We start from the raw sequence: 27,027 nt of genomic DNA, 5'->3' as shown, positions 1-27,027 counted from the left end.
AGCTTACTCCTGGATCTGTGTTCAGAGATCACTCTTTGTGGGACTCGGGGGCCGTATGTGATGCTGGGGATCGAATCCATTTGCAAGGTAAATGTCCTAACACTGTACTATCGCTTGGCACCCTGTCAGCCCAATTTTTACCCAGCCATTGTTTAGGGCTCTGATATACATTTAAAGACAGGGCTTTAATGGAAGCAAAATTCTGTCTTTTTGGGGGGGGGGAGTGTAGAGTAAGGAATTTTTAGGTTTTGTTTATTTTTTATCATTTGGGGGTCACAATCAGGATTACTTAGGGGTTACTTCTGGCTCTGTATTCAGGTTTCATTCCTGGCAGGCATGGAGGACCAAATGATATGCTGGGGATCAAATCTGCAAGGCAATGCTTTACCTGCTGTACTATCTCTCCATCCCCGGGAACTTTTTAATATGTATTTTTAATAAGGTATCATAGTTTTATAATAATACTGAAACAATTGTTTAATATCAGCAGTACTGCTATACCAATCCTGCCACTAGTGTGTGAAGATTCCTCTACCACTGTCCCACAGTCCCTTCCTCCTCTCATCTCTTAACCTCCTCGGTTCCCAGTTCTATTAACCATGTTTCAGTGTTAACTTTCACTGGGGATTGTCTCATCTCTTTCTTGGAAGCAAAAATTCTAATTTTCCAGCATCATCAGGTCTAAGTTGTAACTAGTCTTCAACCCCATGGGGTGGAAAGGGAAAAGAAAAAGAGAAGAGGAAAGCACAGGGAGGAGAAAGGGAGAGAGAAGGAAGGAGGGAAAGAGAAAAAGAGGAAAAGAAAGCAAAATCTAATTTTAATATTAGAATAATAGAAGTATAAGAGAAGTGTGTCTACTGCAGTTTTTCTTAAAATATAATTGATTTCATTTGAAAATAACAATTTCTGTGCAAGCAAATAATTATACTAAGGCTTACACTTTGTTTTTTATTTAAATTGAATCACCTAATGTACAGAGTTACAAAGCTGTTCATGGTTTCAGTCATACAGTGTACATTTCCCACCACAAACTTACATCTTTTTAGTCTTTAAAAAATGACTGGCAGGGCTGGAGCGATAGCACAGCGGGTAGGGCGTTTGCCTTGCACACAGCCAACCTAGGTTTGATTCCCAGCATCCCATATGGTCCCCAGAGCAACGCCGGGAGGAATTCCTGAGTGCATGAACAGGAGTAACTCCTGTGCATCGCTGGGTGTGACCCAAAAAGCGAAAAAAAAAAAAGAGACTGGCTATAAATTCTTTCTTCCAATATTTACTAATTTGTGAGCAAATATTAAATTTCTCATTACAAATAACCCTAAAGATAGATAAGAAAATGATGTGAAATCGCTGTAAGCTGGCATGTATACTGGCCTGAGAAATAGTGCAGAGGTTTAGAAGTAGTGCAGAGGTTAAGAGTTCTTGCCTTGCAATAGCAGTCATGAATTCGAAAACCTCGTTGTCTCATGTCATTCAATGCAATCCCAGCAGCTCTGCTAATTTCAGCTCAGCGGTCCGACTGATGCCTGATGCCATACTGATTTCCCAGCCACACCAGGAGTGTGGAAGCACCACACACACACACACACACACACACACACACACACACACACATACACTTACACGCACGCACGCACATATGCACGCGCACACGCATGCACGCACCCAAGGGGTACGATTCATGTGAGCGTCACAACTAAACAGAAGTGTAAGTCCAAGGAAGTACAACTTCTGGGAGCATGTTATTGCTCAAGAGGTTGAGCATTAACTCATGCTGTGGATGTGACTCACCCAGTAGAGGCAGGCATGGCGAGACCCTTGGTTTGATCCCCAATACCACACACACACAAACACACCCACCCACACACACATACACACACACATACACTCCTTAATTCATGAAAAAGATTCCAAAATATTTCACACTAATTCTGTCACATGAAAATGAAAACTTGTACCATATTTAACAGGACTCAACTTGATAGGGAATCTGAGGAATTGCCCCGACTCTACTAAGCAATAAAACTTTACTATTCTTTTGTGCTGCTAGAATCAATAAATGCTACAGTCCAAAAACTTTCATGAATCTTCAGTCAAGCACTGGAAGTTCTCATAAATCAGGGTGGTTTCTTGGCAATGGATAATATACATGGAAACTTTGCAGAAAGCACAAGTATCTGTTGACTCTCTATATCCTAAGCAACAATTCTAGAAAGAACTTTGTTTTGTTGAAAATAAAATAGTAATTTATTCAACATTAATTCCAAGGTGATAGGGGAAATATATGTTACTAGAGTAAAAATATAAATAAGAGACATTTTTAATGCTAAAAAAAATAAATTTATAAAATATATATTTCTTTTCACTGATGGAGTGAAAATTCACAATCTTAAATATACCTAATAACAGAACTATAATAAAGCAAAAATTTACAGAACTGAATGTCTAATCACCAATTATAGATGGAGATTTTAACACATTTCTCACTAATTATTGAGAGAAAATGTAAATAGAAAATAAAAAATACCTGACAACCACAAATAATGATTGTGAACTAATTGACATTTCTAAAGTAGTTAACCCAATAAAGACATGATACATACTGTAAGTGCTCACAGAACATCAACCAAGAGGGAACCTAATCTATAAAACTAATCTCAAAAAAAAAAAAAACGAAATGTTTTGAAATTGCACACTGCAATTCTCTGACCACAACAGAAGTAAATCAAATCAGTAATATAGGAATATGGCTAGAAAATTCCAGAATACCTAGAAATTAAACAAAATTCTTCTAAATTATCTATGAGTGAAAAAAAATCATAAAGTATATGTTTTGAATTGAAGAAAATTTCCAATTGGAGTAAAATCTTTTATAAATGTATCTAATATTTACTGTAGCATTATTTATAACAGCTAAAATATTGAAGCAACCAAAATGCCCATCAATAGACAATGGATACATCTATTTAGCTTTTTTTTTTTTTTTGGAAAAAAAAGACCTTTTTTCTTTCACTTCACAGTAAAATGGAGGAGTTTAGAGAAATTATGTGAAGTGAGGTAAGTCGGACAGAAAAGGACAAATATTTGATGATTTTTCTTATATGTACAATATAAAGACAAAAATTGAGCAGATGAAAGGGTAAGTCAGTGGTCATTGATAACGGAATAATGTTACTGGAGAAAAGGAAGACATAATGGTGTTAAAAAAGAAAGGAAATTATAAAATAGGATACAATTTGCAAACCATAATGCTCAAAAGGGGAGAGAGAGAGAGAGAGAGAGAGAGAGAGAAGAAAAGTGCCAGCCATAAATAAGGTAGGCTGGAGGGAAGGGGAAGGGGAGGGCAACTGGGGACACTAGTGGTGGGAAATATATACACTGGTGAAGGGGTGGGTGATAGAACACTGTATAACTAAAACCCAATCATGAACAGCTTTGTAACTGTTTATCTCACAGTGATTCAATAAAACATATATATATATTTTTTTAAAAAGATACAAATTATTAGCCTATTGGGACAACAAAAAAAGAACAAAACAATAAGCAAAAACAGAAGGCTCAATCAGCACCAACCACTCCAAAAGTCCTCAATTTTGTTTGTATTGTTTTGCTCTTTTTTTCACTTTATTTAAACTGTGTGATTTACAAAGCTGTTTAATAACACCATTGTGAGATATAACAATTATCAGAAATTACCTTTTATTGATCTATTTCCTAATAATTCTTTGTTGTAACAAGCAATCTAAAGCAAACTATGTTGTGCCTATGTAAGGGGGCAGGCTTAGGGGTTTGGGGCAGTGCTGGTGTATGCCAACAAAATAATGAGCAGTCAATGCAGTCAAGTATGCTGACACCACAGCTCATGTGTGCAACATCTGAGAGCAAGGGCGTGTGTGCAACCTCAGAGTGCCGGCATGCATGTGTAACCTCAGAGAGCCAACATGCTTGTGTGACCTCAGAGAGCCAAAACACATGTGCCACCCATCCGCACCAGCAACAACCCCTAACACAAACGTCATTTTTAATGCAAAGTAATTTTTGTTTTTATGTGTAACAAACAATATAAACTATTTTGTGCCCACTAAGGGGGCAGGCTTGGGGGTGGATGGGAAACTGGAGACAGTGCTGGAGGAAGGGTACATTGGTGGTGGAATTGGTATTGGAACACTGAATGCCTGAAACAATTGTATTATAAACAACTTTATAAATCGTATGGTTTAAATAAAGTAAAGAGCAAAATGAAACAAACAAAATGCAATTCAGCCAAGCACCAAGATAGGAAAGGACTTCCCTCTTATTCTATTTGTTTCTGAATGTATCCAATTGTCATCCTTTAAAAGCAAAAAAAAAAAAAAAGCAAAACAAAAAAACCCCACAACCACTACACACTCACACACACACACAATGATTTTCTCAAGCACTTAAAAAAAGAAAATAATGGGGAGGGAAGATAGTTCAAAGAGCTGGTGTGCAGGCTTTACAAAACTGGAAGCCAAGGTTTAATCCCTGGCAATGCATGGTACCCAGAGCAACACTGGAAGAGATCCTCAGGCATGGAGATGAAAAGAGCCTCTACTGAGTGAGTAGTGCTGAAACCTGCACTCTCCACCAAAAGAATATCAACTCGACAAAAATCAAAATATAGGAAGAAGACTACTTTCCAAGTCATTCATGATATTTGCTTTACACTAATACCAAAAATAACAAAGACGTAAGAAAAAGAAAACCAGAGCAAGATCTATTTTAAACATATATAAACAACACTTAAATTTTGTTTACTTTAGAAAATAAAAGGAACAGAGGTTGGATAAAAATAAAACTGGATGGATATTTTTTATAGTTTCTCAAATAATACTATGTTATAGCATTATAGAAGTTTAAGATATGCATTATTGAAAATCAGAATGTGCATAAGCTACATTTAAAGTTTACTACTTATATCCAATTCTACTGGAGGCCAGAAAAATAGCTTGAGAGGCAGAGCACACACCTACCATCTGCAAGGCTTCAAGTTCAACAGGATCGCCCCCTCAGCATTGCCAATTGTAACCCTGATAGTCCCTGTGCAACAGCTGATCCAAGCATTGCTGGGATTGGCCCTTTTAAGAAAAGGAAGGTCAGTGTGGCCAAAATGGTTCATGAGAGAAAAATGTGTGCAGTACTCTCCTGTGATTTAGCAAAACACACACAAAAATTTGCATAAAATACAGAATCCTATGTAGGAAATTGTCAAACAGGACAAAATGTCTTCATCAGAGATGAACCCCCATCGTGGCACTAAAAGAAGCAGCTTAGAAACAAAATCCTAAATTGCACAACCCTGCCCCCTGGAAGAGGGCCAGGTTGAAGCAATGACCAACAGTTAGAAGAAATCTATAAAGCACGCAGTACTTTGCCCTGGGAAATGGAGGTAAGGGATAAGTACAAACCTGGCCTGCTAATACTACAACACTACTCTTACAACACCAGAGCAGGAGGCAAGACACTATAAGATACACAGAGGTCTGAATCAGCAGCAGGATTCACCTCAGTGACCTCAAGCAATTTAGTTGGGAGATGCAAACTTTGATCTCTCTTTGAAATAGAACCATCCTGAGGGCAAATTCCTGAGGTAAACTCCATCCCTGTTCAAGGGTTGAGCAACAGGAGACTGAGTGTATTGCTGAGGCTTAACCCACCAGACCTAGCTCCTTCTAGTGTACATCTATCTTCCATTGGGCAGTCTAAACAAATATCTAGTCAGAAAGCATCCTGAAGACCTCTCAAAATATAGTCAATGAATGAATCAGGAGGGGACAGAAAACCTGAATGGCTCATTACATGCCAGGAAATTGAAGTAGCCATGAAAAGATCTCTCCCTAAACAAAAGTACTGGCCCAAAGGGCTTATAAAGTTCTATCACACCTGCAAACCTATTCTTAAGCTCTTCAAAAACACTGAAGAATTAAGTGTTTCCAGTTACTTTGAGTCCAACACTACCTTGATACTAAAAGTAGACAGAAACACATGCACACCACAACACACCAACATCCCTGAGAAAAAGAGATGCAAAACTACTCAACAAAATTTTAGCAAACTGAATTCAACAAATAGTCAAGGGTTGTACATCATAACCGAATGGGATTTATTTCAGATATGCAAGGATGGTTCAGCATATAAAATCAATTAAAGCCACATCAATAAAAGAAAGATAAAATAATATTATATTAAATAGCTGCAGAGAAACCTTTTGAAAAGATTCAATTTCTCTTTATGATAAAAATGAACAAAATGGGAATAGAAGGAAGTTACCTCATATAGTAAAAGGTCACATACACATATAACAAACCCACAGCAAACATTTTACTTAACAGGAAAAAAAACTGTCCAATTGAAAAAATGTCCAATTGGAGGCAAAGACAATCTAAGTGCCATAAACAGATGAATAAAAAAAAGTGTATTTGTGTGTGTGTTTATGTATATGCATATATACACATACATAAACCCCAGATTCCCTGAGTACTACTCATGACCCACTTCCCCTCAGTCAAACAAAAAAAAAGTTAGAAAAAGATTTTTAAGACAGAAATATAAAATGAAGAAGTTTAAGAACTAGATGCTGTTACAATTTAAAATACATACTTCTGAAATACAGTTAAGAAAATTAAAAAGTAGGGACTGGGAATATAGCTCAAAGGACTGGAGTTAAGACAGTCCTGGAACCACATAGTCCCCTGAGATCACCAAGAGTGACACCATAGCACCACTAGCTGTGGTCCAACACCAAACTTAAAAGAAAAAGGAAGAAATACAATGAAAAGATAAACTACAAGTTAGAAGAAAACATTCACAATACCAGTGTCTTGAAAAAGGTTCTGTATCCAAAATATATTTAAAAACCTATAATTATGCTTTTCCTCTTCACTGGCCAAGCTGTGCTGATCTCCCAAACCCAGGTCAGTTCATCCGCCCGTATCGAACCCTGGACTTGTATTTCTCCCTGCAAGCCCCCAACGCGTCCTCTGGGACAAGATGTGCTGGTCTTCTCCCCTACCCAGTCTTTACTCCCTCCACCCCCCAACACACCAGGTACTCATGGGGGCGCAGCCTTTTCAGAAGTGGGCGTGGCTTCCGTAGAAGTGGGCGTGGCCTAATTTCCAGCGGGCCAATGGCCGCAGGTAGTTTGACCATAACAAGGAACCTAGTCCCCAAACCTACACACCAACATGAAGAAACAACGCAAATCTCTACCACATGGGGAGGACAACGAAAAGAAGCCTCTCTTGATACTGCTCACCTAAGGGACCTCTCTGCCAAAGAATTCAGATACAAAGTCATGAAGATGTTCAATCAACTCAATGAAACAGTCAGACAGATATCCAGTAACATGACAGAAAAAAACAGACAAATTACAGGAATAAATGAGAGCAGAGATGTCACGAATAAAAGATTCCATAGATCAAATGAAAAACTCAGTCTCTGCCCTCAACAATAGAATGACAGCAGCTGAAGAGAGAATCAGTGAGCTGGAAGATCAACTGCACCAACCCAACAGGCAACAACAAACAGTGGCAAGGGACCTCAAAATAGCTCAACATAGAATCAGAGTTCTAGGAGATGATTCCAAGAGGAACAACATTAGAATCATTGGACTACCAGAAGCTCAGGGAAACAATCCCAATGAAAAAAAAAAACACAGTGAAACAAATCATTGCTGAAAAATTCCCAGAGCTCCACAATGCAGCCATTCAGGTTCAAGGAGCCCGAAGGGTGCCAGCTAAAAGAGACCCTAACAAAAACATTCCAAAACATATCATAGTTAGAATGATCGATGCTTCCGATTGAGATACAATACTGCAAGCAGCAAGGTCAAAGAAAGAAATCACATACAAAGGAGCACCCCTTAGATTCACAGCAGACCTACCAGAGGAAACACTTCAAGCCTGAGGCAATGGCAGGATATAATGAAAAAACTCACGGAAATGAATGCTTCACCAAGAATACTCTATCCAGCTAAACTCTCACTCAAAATCTAAAGAACGGTACACTATTTTCTAGATAAACAGCAGCTCAGGAATTTCATAGACTCAAAATCAACGTCAACAGTCTAAATTCACCAATTAAGAGACACAGAGTGGCAAAATGGAGTCAGAGACAGAACCCAACATTCTGCTGCCTACAAGAAACTCATCTCAACAGTCAGAGCAAACACAGACTCAAAGCGAAAGAATGGAAAACAATCCTGCAAGCAAATAGCTCCCTCAAAAAAGCTGGGGTGGCCATACTAGTATCCGACAACATTATCTTCAGGTAGAAAAAGATTAGAAGGGACAGCAAAGGCTATTTTCTCTTCATCAAGGGAGACGTACAACAGGAAGAAATCACACTCTTAAATGTTTACGAACCTAATGGAGGAACAGCTAAATGTTTAAAAAAATTGCTAACAAATTTTAAGGAAGACATTGCTACCAACACAATAGTAGTTGGAGATTTCAGCATCGTCTTATCACCTCTGGATAGATCAACAAGAACAAAACTCAGCAAGGAAACACTGGCTTTGAAAGAAGAAATAGAAGAGAAAGGGCTTATAGACCTATACAGGGCTTTACACCCCAAAAAGAAAGAATACACAATCTTCTCCAGTGCGCACAGAACATTTTCCAAAATAGACCATGTTCTAGGCCACAAAACATACCTCAATAGAACCAGGAAGATACAAATAGTATCAACAATCTTTTCAGACCATGATGAAAATAGAAGTGAATCATACACAGACACGGAGAACCAAATCAAACACCTGGAAATTAAACAACTCAATGCTGAACAACGAGTGGATCAGAAGGAAGTCAAGGACAAAATCAAAAGATACTTGGAAACAAATGAGAATGAAGACACAAGCTACCAGAACTAATGGGATGCAGCGAAAGCCATATTAAAGAGAAAATTTATAGCTCTGCAAGCATATCTCAGGATGGAAGAAAGGATGCACTTAACAACTTGACTTCGCAGCTCAAGATCTTAGAAAAGGATCAACAGAAAGAGCCCAAATCAGGCAGAAGGAAAGAGATCATAAAACTTAGAGCAGAAATCAATGACATGGAAACCAAAGAAACAATCTGAAAGATTAATGAAACCAAGAGCTGGTTCTTTGAGAAAATTAATAAGATAGATAAAACAGTAGCAACACTCACAAAGAAAAAGAGGGAGAGAACCCTAATAAATCAAATCAGAAATAAGAATGGGGATATCACAACAGAAACCAAAGAAATTCAAAAGATCATCAGAGACTAATTTGAAAGTCTGTATGCCACGAAACAAGAGAACCTAGAAGAAATGGATACATTCCTTCCTGGACTCCTATAATCTCCCAAAGCTGAATCAAGAAGATATAGAGTATCTAAACAGACCTATTAATATCAAGGAAATTGAAACTGTAATCAAAAGTCTTCCCAAAAATAAAAGCCCGGGTCCAGATGGATTCACTAGCAAATTTTTCCAAACACTGAAAGAGGACCTATTGCCAATTTTTCTCAAGCTTTTCTAGGAAACTGAAAAAACAGAAACTCTCCCAAACAATTTCTATGAAGCCCATATCTCTCTAATACCAAAAGGAAACAAAGACACTACAAGAAAAGAAAACTACAGGCCAATATCCCTCATGAACACGGATGCGAAGATTCTCAACAAAATACTAGCAAATAGAATTCAACAATTCATCAAAAAGATCATACACCATGACCAAGTGGGATTCATCCCAGGGATGCAAGGATGGTTTAACATTTTGAAATCAATCAACATAATCCATCATATCAAGAAAATAAAAGATAAAAATCATATGATTATATCAATAGATGCAGAGAAAGCATTTGACAAGATCCAGCACCCGTTTATGATGAAAACCTTCGCCAAAATGTGGAGAGAGGGGACTTTCCTCAATATAGTTAAAGCCATCTACCACAAACCTACAGCAAACATCATCCTCAATGGGGAAAAACTGAGAGCCTTCCCCCTAAGATCAGGGACGAGACAAGGATGCCCACTCTCTCCACTACTGTTCAATATAGTATTGGAAGTACTTGCAATAGCGATTAGGCAAGAAAAAGATATTAAGGGCATCCAGGTAGGGAAGGAAGAAATCAAGCTCTCACTATTCACAGATGATATGATACTATACTTAGAGACCCCTATAACCTCCACCAAGAAACTCCTAGAAACAGTAGACTTGTATAGTAAAGTGGCAGGCTATAAAATAAATACTTAGAGAACCCTAAAATCTCTACCAAGAAACTCCTAGAAACACCAGACTTGTATAGTAAAGTGGCAGGCTATAAAATCAATACCCAAAAGTCCATGGCTTTCCTATACGCAAATAGTGAAAGAGAAGAAAGTGACATGAAGAAAACAATTTCGTTCACAATAGTGCCCCAGAAAATCAAGTACCTAGGAATCAGCTTAACTAAAGAAGTAAAGGACCTGTACAAAGAAAACCAAAAAACGCTACTTCAGGAAATAAAAGAGAATATGAGGAAATGGAAAAATATCCTCTGTTCATGGATGGGGAGAATTAACATTGTCAAAATGGCAATACTTCCCAAAGCACTGTACAAATTCAATGCGGTCCCTATTACGATACCCATGACATTTTTCAAAGAAATGGAGCAAACACTCCTGAAATTTATATGGAACAATAAGCCCCCACGAATAGCTAAAGGAATCCTTGGGAAAAAGAAAATGAGAGGAATCAACCTAACTTCAAACTCTACTACAAAGCAGTAGTAATTAAAACAGCAGGGTACTGGAACAAAGGCAGAACTGTAGACCAATGGAACAGGGTTGAATATACTGACATCTCCCCCCCAAGCATATGATCATCTAGTCTTCAATAAGAAAAAAAAGTGAAGTGGAGCAAGGAAAGCCTCTTTAACAAATTGTGCTGGCAAAACTGGACAGCCACATGCAAAAAAAGTGGGCTCAGGTGCCTACAAAAGTAAGATCAAAACGGATTAAAGACCTCAACATCAGACCGGAATCCATAAAGTTCACTGAAGACAAAGTTGGCAAAACCCTCCATGATATTGAAGCTAATGGTATCTTCAAAGATGTCACGCCACTGGCCAAGCAAGTGAAAACAGAGATAGACAAATGGGACTATCTTAAACTAAGAAGCTTCTGCACCTCCAAAGAAACAGTGACCAAAATACAAAGACAATCTACAGAAGAGAAAAGGATATTCGCGGAATACACATCTGACAAGGGGTTGATATCCAGGATATACAAGGTACTGGTTGAACTCCACAAGAAGAAAACATCCAACCCCATCAAAAAATGGAGCGATGAAATCAACAGAAACTTTCTCAAAGAACAAATCTGAATGGCTAAAAGGCACATGAGAAAATGCTCTACATCATTAATCATCAGTGAGACATAGATCAAAACAACAATGAGATATCATTTCACACCACAGAGACCGGCCCACATCCAAAAGAACAAAAGCAACCAGTGCTGTTGCGGATGTGGCAAGAAAGGGACCCTCCTTCACTGCTGGTGGGAATGCCGACTGGTTCAGCCCTTTTGGAAAACAGTATGAACGACTCTCAAAAACTTAGAAATTGAGCTCCCATTTGACCCAGCAATACCACTCCAGGGAATATATCCCAGAGAGGCAAAAAAGTATAGTCGAAGTGACATCTGCACTTGTTTGTTCATTGTAGCACTCTTTACAATAGCCAGAATCTGGAAAAAAACCTGAGTGCCCGAGAACAGATGACTGGTTAAAGAAACTTTGGTACATTTACACAATGGAGTACTATGTAGCTGTTAGAAAAGATGAAGTCATGAAATTTACATACAAGTGGTACTACATGGAAAGTATCATGTTAAGTGAAATGAGTCAGAAAGAGAGGGATAGACATAGAAAGATTGCATTCATCTGGGGAACATAAAGTAACAAAATAGGAGACTAACACCCAAGAGTGGCCGAGATTCGTACCAGGAATTTTGCTCCATGGCTTGGAGGCCAGCCACACATGCTAGGGGAAAAGGAAGCTCTGATAAAAAAAAGGGAGCACCAAGTAAAGGGTGTTGGGAGGATCCTCCCAGGATGGGAGAAGCATGCTGAAAGTAGACTATAGACCAAACATGATTGCCACTCAATCCCTCTTATGCAAACCACAACACCCAAAAGTAGAGAGAGAACAAAAGGGAATGCCCTGCCACAGAGGCAGGGTGGGATGGGGAGATGGGGGGATGGGGGTCGGGAGGGATACTGGGACCTGTGGTGGTGGAAAATGGGCACTGGTGAAGAGATGGGTGTTTGATCATTGCATAACTGAGACCCAAGCACGAAAATTTGTAAGTCTAAAACTGTACCTCATGGTGTTTCACTAATAAAAACAAACAAACAAACAAACAAACAACTCTATAATTCTATAATAAAAAGTTTATTTAAATTTGGACAAAAGATTTGAAGATATGTTTTCATCAGAAGATAGCAAATATGTACGTGCAAAGATACTCAATACCAAGAGTCATCAGGGAAATCTGGAAAAAATTTTAACACCACTATACCCTCGCTACAATGACTTACAATAAAGACACTATTAATGCCAAGTAGTGTGGATGTGAAGCAACTGAAACTCCCATAAACTGTTGATGGGTAGGATAAATGGTACAACCCCTTCAGAAAAGAGTTCCTTCTTAAATGAAAGCTAGAACATGACTGGTCATTCTACTTCTAGATTTTTTTCTAAGAGATAATAAAATGTATATTCTTTACTAATTTATATCAAGAAGACAAGAGTTACAATGAAACAAAGAAAATTGAACAAGAGGTACAATGTACCATTTTAATAAATGATACATTTAATAAATGCAGAATATAAGACTAGATTATGGTCTAAAATCATACATAAAAATTTCAAAACGTAAGAATGACTTAGACCAAAGCACTGAAACCATAAAATATATAAATGAAAACATAGAGGATACCCTAATTCACATTGGCCTCAGAGATTTTAAGGGGAACGGAACCACTTAATTTTCTACAGCAAGAGAAACAAACAAACAAAAAAACCAGAAACAACTATATGCAACTAAGTCATATTAAAATAATATTTTGCAGTGAAATGAACATCACCAAAACAAAAGGACATTCTACTAAATGGAAAAAGTATTTGCACATCATCTGTCTGACAAGGCTAATGTCTGACATTTACAAGAACTCACAAGACACACCAATAAAAGACAACCTAATTAAAAAATGAGAAGAGAATCTAAATAGACACTTTTCCAAAGAAGACCTACAGATGGCCAAGGGAAACATGAAAAGATGTTTACTGTCCATTAAGAAAATTCAAATTAAAATGAGATATCACCTTGTACCTGTGGGAATAGCTATTTTCCAAAAGATAAGAAGTAAGTGCTGGAGAGGATATGGAAAGGAAAGAAACCTTACAAACTGTTGTAGAGAATGCGAACTGGCATAGCCATTATAGAAAATAGTAGAAAGAGTGCACAAAAAAATTAAAAATAGAAATGGAATCCAGTAAACCCATCTCTGGGCATTTACTAAAAAAAAAAATCCCCACACAAGTACAAAGAGATATATGCACCCTGACGATTATTATTGCTGTGTTTACTACCTAAGTAGCAACAGACTGACAAATGGATAGAGAAGAAAAGGTAAGTCTCATATACACAATGACGCATAATTCAAATATTTTCTAATGAACAAATTCTGTTATTTTCAACAACATGTATGCATAATAGCAATACCTACAAGATATTATGCTATTTTACTTAGTGAAATTAAGCCAATCTGAACAAAAACAAACACTATATGATTTCATTAATATATGATATATTAGAGAAAAAATAAACAGATAATTTAAATTTAAAAAATTAGAAATAAACATCAGCTAGATCAGAAGAGAGAAGTGCCACAGGTCAAATAGGAAAGGAGACCAATTGTAAGGTGTGAAAGACTGAAGTGAACTTCTTTCAGTTTTGCCAGAGACTGAACTAGAACCTCATAAATACTGCACTCTTAATGGTAAACTGAATGTAAAATACACACATTGTTATTTTGATTTATGTATATCTGAAAATTATATACTGTCATATTTGTTCAATTTTTGCCCCACACAGCAATGATAGAACTTACTTCTGCCTCTGCACTCAGGGATCACTTCTAGTGGGTTTAGGGATCCATACAGGACACGTGGGAATCAAAGCCAGATCAGCAAGTGCAAGGCAAGGACCATTGTACATTTTTCCAGCCTAACTTGTTCAAGTTATTAAAATATATGAAAGATCCCTTACCTCCTACAGAAAAAAAATCTGTTCATACAAAAGTGTGTACATGGAAGTACATGGTATTAACTCAAAACAGGAAACATCCCAAATATCTACCAACATGTGAAAAGAACATATATGTAAGTCACACTAGCTTATTTTAAAAATCAATTTATTTTATGTTGACAGGGACCTAACCCAGGACCTCATATATGCAAGATAAGTGCTCTACCACTGAGCTACAATTCTGGACCCAAGTGGGTATGTTAGAGAGTGACATCCACACATATAGTCTATGAACTTCAAAATCCTAATGGAGGAAAGTGTTAGCTTTATTTCATGTTCAATATTATTGTCTAAATATTAAAATATTTTCCAAACTTTTCAGGCTTCGTGAGAGCATTTTAAGGGCACTTCAGGCACACTGAATACTATTAATACCACCAGGATACTCAGGGTGCATGAAGACAGTAGGCAACGTGACTCGGGAGCTACACCAGTGTAAACACACTGGGAAAATGAACACTGAGAAGCAGACAACGGTTATTAATCCCTGGAAGATTTCAGGCTGGAGAATCCATAACCAAACCTACACTATTGGAAAGTTCATTCTAGTAATAGTTCATGGAACTTATTGGAAATGGGATGACAAATGGATGACAAATGAGATGACAAATGGATGACAAAGGGTGAAAAGTACAGAGAGTACTTGATTATGGAAAAGCAGGGAAAATCTAGGCCAAAGTTATAATAATAAACCTAGGCCAAAGTACACTTTTGGCAGTACTTAGAAGGCAGGACTGAAGTTATCTAGTTACTAACTGGGTTAGTATTTGGTGTTAGGAAGCTTTCATTTGAATACTTGTACTATCCACCAAAAATGAAGAAAACTGTAAGAAAAAGCAGATTTGGGAATAAAGATAATGATTTCATGTCTGCACATAAAGAGTCTCAGGTACCTGAGTACGTACAGGATAAGTATAGAGTGGTCATGCAAATATGTAGATGTAAAGTCAAGAATGATCTGGCTGAAGTCAGAAAGGGAGTAGCACTGTAGCACTGTAGCACTGTACTCCCGTTGTTTATGGATTTGCTGGAGTGGGCCCAGTAACGGCCCATTGCGAGATTTGTTGTTACTGTGTTTGGCATATCGAATACGTCACGGGTAGCTTGCCAGGCTTTGCCATGCGGGCGAGATACTCTCGTTAGCTTGCCGGGCTAGGTAGATTAAAAATAAACTTTCAACCTATATAAAAGAGATTAGAGTTAAAAACGGAAACTAAGGACTCAAATGAATTTCAGAAAAGAGCAGCACACTGCAGAGATGTCTCCCCACTCCATGCCAGGCTGATTTCACGGGGGCACCACGGAAGAAGGCAGGCTGTCCCTCCACCCACCCGAGATGAACCTTAGCAGCCACAAACCTCCAGAACCCAATCTCACCATGTTTAAGGCTGATCTTCACAAGCTTGTCCTGAATACCCCATGAATGAGAATGAATCCGCTGAAAAACCCAGGTATGTGGGAGCTGTGATTGAAATCTTCAGGCTTTATGGAGTCTGGATGGGCCACTTTCCCACATCTCCCTGCCCTTTCAGTTTCCTGGCAGTCATGCCCATAAACTGCCTCTGGACGCCATGTAAGTACATTAGTGGCCATGATCCGGAAACTCACAAATGAATCTTGGAAAAGAGTAGTACACTCAGAGATGCATTAGGGCCCTAGTTATTTAAAATTTTAGAATTCTAGAAGTGAAATTTAAATTTCTCCTAACATTTTAGAAACTTAGGAGCGTTCGGATGCTTTCATCGCCACACAACATCTCATACTTTTCATAAAAAGAAATACAAAATAAATTATTTACCATTTACCCGTGGAACAGGTTTGATGGTGGTGGGGAAATTCAAAATAATGGTGGTGGGAAGGTGTAATTGTGGTTGGATTAATGTTGAAATACTGAATATAATCAATTATTATAAATAACTTTATGAAAATAAAATTAAAATTAAAAATATGGAAACCTAAGAGTGTCAACTTTTTATTACATCAAAGAAGTGATTAAAAGTTGCTTTCCGGTTTTCAACCCCTGAGCTGCGTGGGACGGGCACAGAGGCCCAGCTCTGGGCAACAAAGCTTAACGGCTCCAATTCCAAACAGGTACAGCCCACCCCCAAGGGCCTGGGACCCTCTCTGGGCATGCGCAGCTAGATCCAGCCCCTAGAAAGCCGGTTTTCAACCCCTGAGCTGCGTGGGACGGGCACAGAGGCCCAGCTCTGGGCAACAAAGCTGAACGGCTCCAATTCCAAACAGGTACAGCCCGCCCCCAAGAGCCTGGGACCCTCTCTGGGCATGCGCAGCTAGAACCAGCCCCTAGAAAGCCGGTTTTCAACCCCTGAGCTGCGTGGGACGGGCACAGAGGCCCAGCTCAGGGCAACAAAGCTGAACGGCTCCAATTCCAAACAGGTACAGCCCACCCCCAAGGGCCTGGGACCCTCTCTGGGCATGCGCAGCTAGAACCAGCCCCTAGAAAGCCAGTTTTCAACCCCTGAGCTGCGTGGGATGGGCACAGAGGCCCAGCTCTGGGCAACAAAGCTGAACGGCTCCAATTCCAAACAGGTACAGCCCGCCCCCAAGGGCCTGGGACCCTCTCTGGGCATGCGCAGCTAGAACCAGCCCCTAGAAAGCCAGTTTTCAACCCCTGAGCTGCGTGGGATGGGCACAGAGGCCCAGCTCTGGGCAACAAAGCTGAACGGCTCCAATTCCAAACAGGTACAGCCCGCCCCCAAGGGCCTGGGACCCTCTCTGGGCATGCGCAGCTAGAACCAGCCCCTAGAAAGCCGGTTTTCAACCCCTGAGCTGCGTGGGACGGGCACAGAGGCCCAGCTCTGGGCAACAAAGCTGAATGGCTCCAATTCCAAACAGGAGACGTTCCCAACTCCTCGCCCAGTACCAGGGACTCTTTCCGGAGCCGCGGCCGCTGATGCCGCTGCAAAATATTTTCCCACTACGTATGCCATAGGAACCATAAGCTACCTTCTTAGGTGGAAACTTCTCTATTTTAGCTCAGCCACTAGAAATACAGTAGCCGATAACTCATAAGCCTATCTTAACTCACACTGCATATCAAGCAGAATAGTACCAGTGAACGTGAAGGACTAAACCACACCTCTCACAATGGTAAAGCAACGCAAAAGCCCACCAAACTTTCATATTGAAGAGTCTAGCCCAGATGACACCAACAGTACTATAGTGTTAGACAACCTCTCTGACAAGGAATTCAGAAGGGAGCTACTTAGGATGCTTAGGGAATTAAAAGAAACAATGGAAAGCAATGCCAATAGAAGACAAGAGGATCTGAAGGCAGAAATGAGGAAAATGCAATCAGAAATGTCAGACCTGAAAAATCTCGTAGGCGAATTGAAAAGCTCAGTGGAAGGCCTCAGCAGCAGAGTAACAGCTGCTGAGAACAGAATCAGTGAGCTCGAAGATGAAGTTCAGAGACTCTCCAGAAAAGAGCAGAAAATGGAAAAGAGACTCACAATTCGGGAACAGATGGCAAGAGAAGATCGGGATGAAGCCAAAAGGGGTAACATAAGAATTATTGGAGTCCCAGAGGTACAGGAAGAAAACCTTGATGAAGAAGAAACTGTCAAAGACATCATTGCTACAACGTTTCCAGAGCTGAAGAAAACTTGTGATCACATTCAGGAGGCCCAAAGGGTACCAGCTAGAAGAAATCCGAATAAAAATACCCCAAGACACATTCTGATCAAAATGACCAAAACCTTAGACAGAGGCAAAATTCTGAAAGCAGCAAGATCGAAGAAAGAAATCTCTTACAAAGGAGCATCCTTAAAATTCACAGCTGATTTTTCTGATGAAACCCTCATGGCCCGAAAACAGTGGTGGGACATAGTGAAAAAACTCAATGAAATAAATGCCTCCCCAAAAATACTTTTCCCAGCAAGACTCTCATTCATAATAGAAGGAACAACACACAGTTTCACAGACAAACAACAGCTCAGGAACTTCATAGACTCAAAACCATGGTTACAAGAACAACTAAATGGGCTACTTTAAGGCAAGAAAGGCCCCTCAAATACACCAAATTTTAACAGAACAATGGGACAAAATCCCAGAACAATAATCTCTCTCAATGTCAATGGGCTAAACGCACCAATTAAAAGACATAGAGTGGCAGGATGGATTAGAAAATTGAACCCAACATTCTGCTGCCTGCAAGAAACGCATCTCAATAGTCAAAGCAAACACAGACTCAGAGTCAAAGGCTGGAAAACAATAGTACAGGCAAACAGCTCCCATAAAAAAGCTGAGGTAGCCATCCTTATATCAGACCACATCGATTTCAGAGTGAGGAAGGTCATAAGAGACAGTGAAGGCCATTTCTTACTGATCAAACGATCTGTACAACAGGAAGAACTTACAATAATAAATGTATATGCACCTAATGAGAGACCAGCAAAGTACTTAAAACAACTACTCATAGATTTGGAAAAAGACATCAATAGCAACACAATACTAGTGGGAGACTTCAACACTGCTTTGTCACCTCTTGATAGATCAACCAGACTCAAGCTTAGCAAGGACATACTTCATTTGAGGGAAACAATGGAAGAAAGGGACTTAGTAGATATATACAGGACACTTCATCCACAAAAAGCTGAATACACATTCTTCTCAAGCGTACATGGAACATTCTCCAAGATAGACCACATGCTGAGCCACAAAACATGCCTCCATAAAATTAAGAAGGTAGAGATTGTATCAACAATCTTCTCAGGCCATAATGCGCTGAAATTAGAAGTAAATCACACACAAAAACAGAAAACTAAATCAAACACCTGGAAATTAAACAGCGCACTATTGAACAACGAGTGGATTAGACAGGAAATCAAAGAGGAAATCAAAAGATTCCTAGAAACGAATGAAAATGAGAACACGAGTTACCAAAACTTATGGGACACAGCAAAGGCTGTGTTAAGAGGAAAGTTTATAGCTCTACAAGCATTCCTCAGGAAGGAGGAGCGAGCACACATAAGTAACCTAACCTCACAGCTTAAGAGCTTGGAGAAGGAACAAAAAAAGGAGCACAACCCGAACAGGAGAAAGGAAATAATAAAACTCAGAGCAGAGATTAACGAGATGGAAACCCAAAAAACAATCCGAAAGATCAATGAAAACAAAAGCTGGTTCTTTGAGAAAATTAACAAGATCGATAAGCCTCTAGCAAAACTCACAAAGAAAGGGAGAGAGAAAACCCTAATAAACCGAATCAGAAATGAAAAGGGGGTCATTACAACAGAAACCACAGAAATTCAGAGGATCCTCAGGGAGTACTTTGAGAAGGTTTATGCCACGGAACATCAAAACCTCGAGGAAATGGATAAATTCCTAGACTCCTACAGACTCCCAAGGCTGAACCAAGAAGACCTGGAATACCTGAACAGACCTATCACCATCAAGGAAATTGAAATGGTAATAAAAAGTCTCCCCAAGCACAAAAGTCCTGGCCCGGATGGATTCACTAGTGAATTCTACCAAATCTTTAAAGACGACTTACTTCCAATGCTCTTTAAGCTTTTCCACGAAGTTGAAATATCAAAAACACTTCTGAACAGTTTCTACGAAGCAAATATCACACTGATACCAAAAGCAGACAGAGATACCACAAAGAAAGAGAATTACAGGCCAATATCCCTGATGAACACAGATGCAAAGATCCTCAACAAACTACTAGCAAATAGAATCCAACAACTCATCAAAAAGATCATACACCATGACCAAGTAGGATTCATCCCAGGGATGCAAGGATGGTTTAACATTCGGAAATCAATCAACATAATCCACCATATCAACAAAAGAAAAGATAAAAAGCATATGATCATATCAATAGATGCAGAGAAAGCATTTGATATGATCCAGCACCCCTTTATGATGAAAACCCTAGCCAAAATGGGTATAGAGGGGACCTTCCTCAACATAATTAAAGCCATCTACCACAAGCCTACAGCAAGCATCATCCTCAATGGGGAAAAACTGAGAGCCTTCCCTCTAAGATCAGGGACGAGACAGGGATGCCCACTCTCTCCACTGCTGTTCAATATAGTACTGGAAGTACTTGCAATAGCGATTAGGCAGGGAAAAGATATTAAGGGCATTCAGGTAGGAAAGGAAGAAATCAAGCTCTCACTATTCGCAGATAATATGATACTCTACTTAGAGAACCCAATAACCTCCACCAAAAAACTCCTAGAAACAATAGACTCGTATAGTAAAGTTGCAGGTTATAAAATCAATACCCAAAAGTCCATGGCTTTCCTATACGCAAACAGTGAGAGAGAATAAAGCAACATGAAAAAAACAATCCCGTTCACAATTGTGCCCCAGAAAATCAAGTACCTAGGAATCAGCTTAACTAAGGAAGTCAAGGACCTGTACAAAGAAAACTACAAAACGCTACTTCAGGAAATAAAAGAGGACATGAGGAAATGGAAAGATATCCCCTGCTCATGGGTCGGGAGACTTAACATTGTCAAAATGGCAATACTACCGAAAGCATTGTATAAATTCAATGCAATCCCTATAAGGATACCCATGACATTCTTCAAAGAAATGGAGCAAACACTCCTGAAATTTATATGGAACAATAAGCCCCCACGAATAGCTAAAGCAATTCTTGGGAAAAAGAATATGGGAGGAATCAACCTCCCTAACTTCAAACTGTACTACAAAGCAGTAATAATTAAAACAGCATGGTACTGGAACAAAGGCAGAACTGCAGACCAATGGAACAGGGTTGAATACACTGACATCTCCCCTCAATCATATGCTCATCTAATCTTTGATAAAGGTGCAAGTAATGTGAAGTGGAGTAAGGAAAGCCTCTTTAATAAATTGTGTTGGCATCACTGGACGGCTACATGCAAAAAAATAGGCTCAGAACTCTGCCTAACACCATGTACAAAAGTAAGATCAAAATGGATTAAAGACCTCAACATCAGACCAGAAACCATAAGGTACATTGAAGATAAAGTTGGCAAAACCCTCCATGATATTGAAGCTAATGGTATCTTCAAAGATGCCACGCCACTGGCCGAGCAAGTGAAAACAGAGAGAGATAAATGGCACTATCTTAAACTAAGAAGCTTCTGCACCTCCAAAGAAACAGTGACCAAAATACAAAGACAGTCTACAGAATGGGAAAGGATATTCACCAAATACACATCTGACAAGGGGTTGATATCCAGGATATACAAAATACTGGTTGAACTCCACAAGAAGAAAACATCCAACCCCATCCAAAAATGGGGCAATGAAATGAACAGAAACTTTCTCAAAGAAGAAATCCGAATGGCAAAAAAGCACATGAGAAAATGCTCTACATCATTAATCATCAGGGAGATGCAGATCAAAACCACAATGAGATTCCATCTCACACCTCAGAGACTGGCCCACATGCAAAAGAACAAAAGCAACCGATGCTGGCGTGGATGTGGTGAGAAAGGGACACTCCTTCACTGCTGGTGGGAATGTCCACTGGTTCAGCCCTTCTGGAAAACAGTATGGATGATTCTCAAAAAATTAGAAATTGAGCTCCCATTTGACCCAGCAATACCACTCCTGGGAATATATCCCAGAGAGGCAAAAATGTATAGTCGAAGTGACATCTGCACTTGTTTGTTCATTGCAGCACTCTTTACAATAGCCAGAAACTGGAAGAAACCTGAATGCCCAAGAACAGATGACTGGTTAAAGAAACTTTGGTACATCTACACAATGGAGTACTATGTAGCTGTTAGAAAAGATGAAGTCATGAAATTTACATACAAGTGGTACAATATGGAAAGTATCATGCTAAGCGAAATGAGTCAGAAAGAGAGGGATAGACATAGAAAGATTGCATTCATCTGGGGGATATAAAGTAACAAAGTATGAGATTAATACCCAAGAATAGCTGAGATCAGCACCAGGAGGATTACTCCATAACTTAGAGGCCAGCCGGGTATCCTAGAGGAAAGGGCAGTTCAGATAGAGAAGGGAGCACCAAATAAAAGATGTTTGGAGGATCCTCCCAGGAGGGGAGATGCATGTCGAAAGTAGACTATGGACTGAACATGTTTGCCACTCAATGCCTCTTTTGCAGACCACAACACCCAAAAGTAGAGAGAGAACACAGGGGATTGCCCTGCCACAGAGACAGGGGGGATGGGGGGATGGGGGTGGGAGGGATATTATCCATGGTGGTGGAAAATGGGCACTGGTGGAGGGATGGGTATCTGATCATTGTATAATCGAAACCAAAGCACAAAAAATTGTAAATCTACAACTTTAAAAAAAAATAAAATAAAGGGAAAAAATTTTTTTAAAAAGTTGCTTTCAGGGGTCAGTTAAGGCAAGTACAATGAGATTCTTATGATGGTAGAAGAATTAAGCAATCAATTATTGAAAAATCATCAAGCAACATAACAGAAATATATATCTAATTAGATCTATCTATCTATCTATCTATCTATCTATCTATCTATCTATCTCAAGTAGGGAGACACTGGTCACTTTTCTAAAAGCAATTCCGGGATAAAACTGAAACCAGAATGTGTGCTGTGAAAAGAAAATGGAAAATGAAGCGGCAAAGAAATCAGTGTTAACTATTATTTCAATTAGAAGATTTAATAATAGATAAACATTTGATTAATAAAAGGAGAAAATTTTAAGAAAGAGTTTAATTTTTAATAACATGACTTTGGGCCACTTGATTAGCAAGATTTAAGAGAAGAATATGGGGAGGGTGACAAAGTAATTGATGAGAATGTGGGGTGCAGAATGGAAATAGTGGTAGTGCTAGTCTTGGAAAAGAAGGGAACCTTTTCCACTAAATAATAAGGAAAGATACATGGGCATAAGTGATTCAGTTAACTAGTGGGTATGTGGTGAGAAGCAGGTAAATCTAATGGACAAAATCATCTGCTGAGAGGGCAGAGGTGATATCTGCACTTAAAAAGAGCCATGAAAATTAGAAAAGTTTCTGATGAAAATGAAAAACTAAATAATATCAGTATCACTAGGACCTCTACTTTTTAAATTCAATCTTCATCTTTTTATTGTTGTTGTTCTGTTTTGCTTTGGGGCCACACCTGGAAATGCTCAGGGGTTACTATTGGTTCTGTGCTCTGGGATCACTCCTGGTGGTGCTTGAGGGACCATAGTGAATTTCAGGGATCCAACCTGAGTCAACTACACACAAGGCAAGCACTCTACCCACTTTACTATCTCTTCAGCCCCAGAGGTTTAGTCTTTATATGTGAAATATGAAATAGTTGGCAACTAATGGAATTCTGATAACATCAGGCTTTGGGAAGGTGATACTTTGAGATTCCTCCTGAGGAAGATGTTTCTCATACTCTTCTAATAATAGTATGGTGGTCTTTTAATCCCCAACACATGTGCATGATGATTAGAAGGAACCAGAATAGAAGCCACAATCTTAGAAGGCTTTTTCTTCTACCAAGACTAAACTGACCCAAACTAAGAGTTAGCCTTTAAAAGAATCTGAACATAATGGCATCAACTACTGCAGTGTTTACATATGACAGTATTCTATTTAAAACTATGATCTGTCTTAGCTTCTGAATTGCAAGCTACACCTTTCATGTCAAATTTTCCAAAGGCTTGCACAACAAGCAACTGAAAAAAAAAAAAGAACCTAATAAATGTTCCCTAATGGGGAAACGGTACATGCAATTACCTGTTTATATATGCAGTAACTTGAATTATACATAAAAATTCCACATGGATGCCCAGAAACATCACTGTGTTAATTCAAGAAGTACATTAAATTTTTTGGATGTATTTAGTAGCAGATCCTTTTAAAGTCTGTTCTTTGAGTAGCATTTTCTTTTAAACAAAAAGTATTATTTGGAATCTACTATTTTTGTGGATTCGACTCTTCTGAGGAAAAGAATTACTTGAACATTAAAATCTTATAGTACACTAAAAATAAGAGAAACTGAGAAACTCCATGTTTAAATCTTTTAAAGAGTAAGACAAAATTTCTTAGCCCTTTTTAAAAAGTTATATTGAAAATAAAATTTAAATGATGAATGTTAGTTACAAAAGTTATCACCTTTTCATGTGAATGCTTGTCTTCTATTGGATAATTCTCTTCCAAGAGACCTTCTTGGGAAAAAGAGGTGACAGCCAACTCATTGCCTAATTGATTTAGGAACAGCGCCCAGGGAGACAGTCCAATTAAGTTTACAAGCTGGCAATTAGCAGGAAGCCCTCTAAATCCCTACACTGAGAGCCTGTTTACTTTAGTAAGAAAGGCAAATGTGCTAGAGATAGGAAGAGAAAACTGTGCTTTTTGCAAAGCTGTTTTGAGTAGGCCCATTGGGAGAGCTGAAGGAAAGGTAGGTATATGTGGGCAGACAGCCTGCTGTTTGACAGGTAACTAGGCAATCTAGAGGATGTGACTGAGGGTGTGTGTGTGGGAGAGAGAGAGAGAGAGAGAGAGAGAGAGAGAGAGAGAGAGAGAGAGAGAGAGAGAGAGAATGAATGCACAGAATCACACATGCATGTTTGAACAAAAGTAAATGTCTTTAGCTAAGTGTTGTGTATGGAGTCAACTTTAAACATATATATGGGGAAGCAGAACTGAATTATTTTTTAATAGTTGAGAGTCCATTCATGTAAAGTACTTAATATTAACATTATGAATAAATTTTGTGCATTTTATTAAACAATATAGAATAATGTTATATCATTCAAATGAATTAAGTTATTTTCACTAGATTAAAATAGATTTATTGTATATATTTAGTTTTAGGACAACTAGATGAAGCAAAAACTTAGCTTTGTAACACAGAGTCAAATCCTCTGAGGTTTTTAAAATCTACTTAGTTCTCCTGTTCTTATGTAAAATTAGTTTCTGAAAAATTTAAATGAGGTTATCTTAAGAACAGAAAATGTATTGATGATAATGCAAAACTACAAAAGGCAAATGAATTCTCATAATAAAACTTTGTTTTAAGCTTTCCTGGTTGAAGTGGGCATACAGTCATATACCATGAAGGGATGTTTTAGTCAGTGATGAACCACTTAAACAACAGTGGCCCATTATATAGCCTGTGTCTAGAAAGCAACATGTTCACACAAGAAAAAAAACTGTTTAACAATGTAGTTCTCAAAGTATTCTATCATTAGTAACCTGTATTGAGAATTCATTTTGATATGTTTATCCAAAAGGAAAGCAAAATACATATTACAAATATATTTAGCAAATTATACTATCTTCTTTCTTTAAAAAATAACACTTAACACAATCAATCTAGAAAGCAAAGAATCCCAATAATCTAATTTTAATAGAAAAAGCATTCCTACAACACAAAACTTCTTCGTAATAAGTGCTTTTTAAGTTTTCACGGACCCATTTCTTAAGGAATTTAGACATAAGAAATTAATTTTGATCATATCAAATGTGAACATAAAATACAACAAAGTAATTTCAAATTATTCAATATCTAATGTTCCTTGACATTCAAAAATCACCCACAAGACTTCTTAAGAAAACTATATGAAATGTTTGAAAGGTATTTCAGGGAATGACAAGTAGGAAACTAATAAAGTTATTCTTGGAATAATTATCTTAATTATAATAACAAAATCATAATCAATTTGCCTACTCACCAGCTTCCTTTACTTACCAAGTTTAAACAAAAGTACACCCAAAGGTCCTCTGGCAAATCTGAGGAAGAGAAGATCACAGATTTCCCCTCTTTCAGACTTCTGTGAAACAACCTGAGGAGCTATCCACTGTATTTCAACAAGACTGCTGGAAGCATCAAAGAATTTATTGAATTGCAGAGTCTCCCTGGGTGAGCAGTCTTCAGCCAAGAGCTGGATGTTAATAGGGGATAGAGCCATATCAAAAATTTGCAGCTCCCCTTGATTGCTGCCAACTAGCAGAATGGCGCCACTTGGGTGGCAGCTGATTAATGATGGTAAAAGTTCAGCTTGGGCTAAGAGAGTCACTCCACGATGAGTTTCATAAAGAATTACTGAAGAATCTTCACAGCCCACAATCAGTTTGTCTTCTGTAACACTCCTACAGCAGCTAATGGCCTTTGACCTTAGAGGTATTCTGGTGACTGATACACACCGTATTTTGTTCCAAACACATTCATAGATGCAGCTGTCAGCCATGAACTCTTTGTCTGCACTGATGGAGTGTTCAACTGTGAAGATTTGGTAAGGGTGTTTGGTGCCAAAGCAAACATCCATTGGATCCCATTCTGTGCGGACAGAACTCAGAACCTGTAAGAAATGTACCATATAAGTTCAGATAGATTTTATTTTTTTCCTTCAGTTATCAGAATAGGCTTGAATATAATAAAGCACGCTCCTGAAGAGCATCACCAATGCAGATATATGTGTGCACAAAACATAATACATTATGTAACATATACTGCATGTATACATATATATCACATGGAACACAGCCAAATAAATATAACACATAGATAGTCTAGTGGCAGATATTAAACTCTGATTAGAACTTTGACATTTTGTTTTGGAAAGTCTGCAAATAAGTTTAAAAAAAATTAGAGCAAGGGACTGGAGCGATAGCACAACAGGTAGGGCATTTGCCTTGCATGCAGCCAACCTGGGTTTGATTCCCAGCACCCCAAATGGCCCCCTGAGCACCACCAGAAGTAGTTCCTGAGTGCATAGCCAGGAGTA

General features: G+C 38.6%; 1 protein-coding gene across 1 annotated transcript in view; it reads right to left on the bottom strand.

Annotated features, from left to right (window-relative positions):
* WDPCP (WD repeat containing planar cell polarity effector) overlaps nucleotides 1–27,027 on the bottom strand; it is a 377,262-nt gene that overhangs the window by 193,186 nt on the left and 157,049 nt on the right. Inside the window, exon 10 of the mRNA XM_056127073.1 lies at nucleotides 25,992–26,601. Coding sequence (XP_055983048.1) covers nucleotides 25,992–26,601 — 610 coding nt within the window. The remainder of the gene's footprint in view (nucleotides 1–25,991; nucleotides 26,602–27,027) is intronic.

This window comes from Sorex fumeus, unplaced genomic scaffold (assembly GCF_029834395.1).
Source record: "Sorex fumeus unplaced genomic scaffold, SorFum_2.1 ptg000006l, whole genome shotgun sequence".
NCBI lineage: Eukaryota > Metazoa > Chordata > Mammalia > Eulipotyphla > Soricidae > Sorex > Sorex fumeus.
Note: the sequence above shows the minus strand (reverse complement) of the source record. Positions and strands in the feature narration are given on the sequence as shown.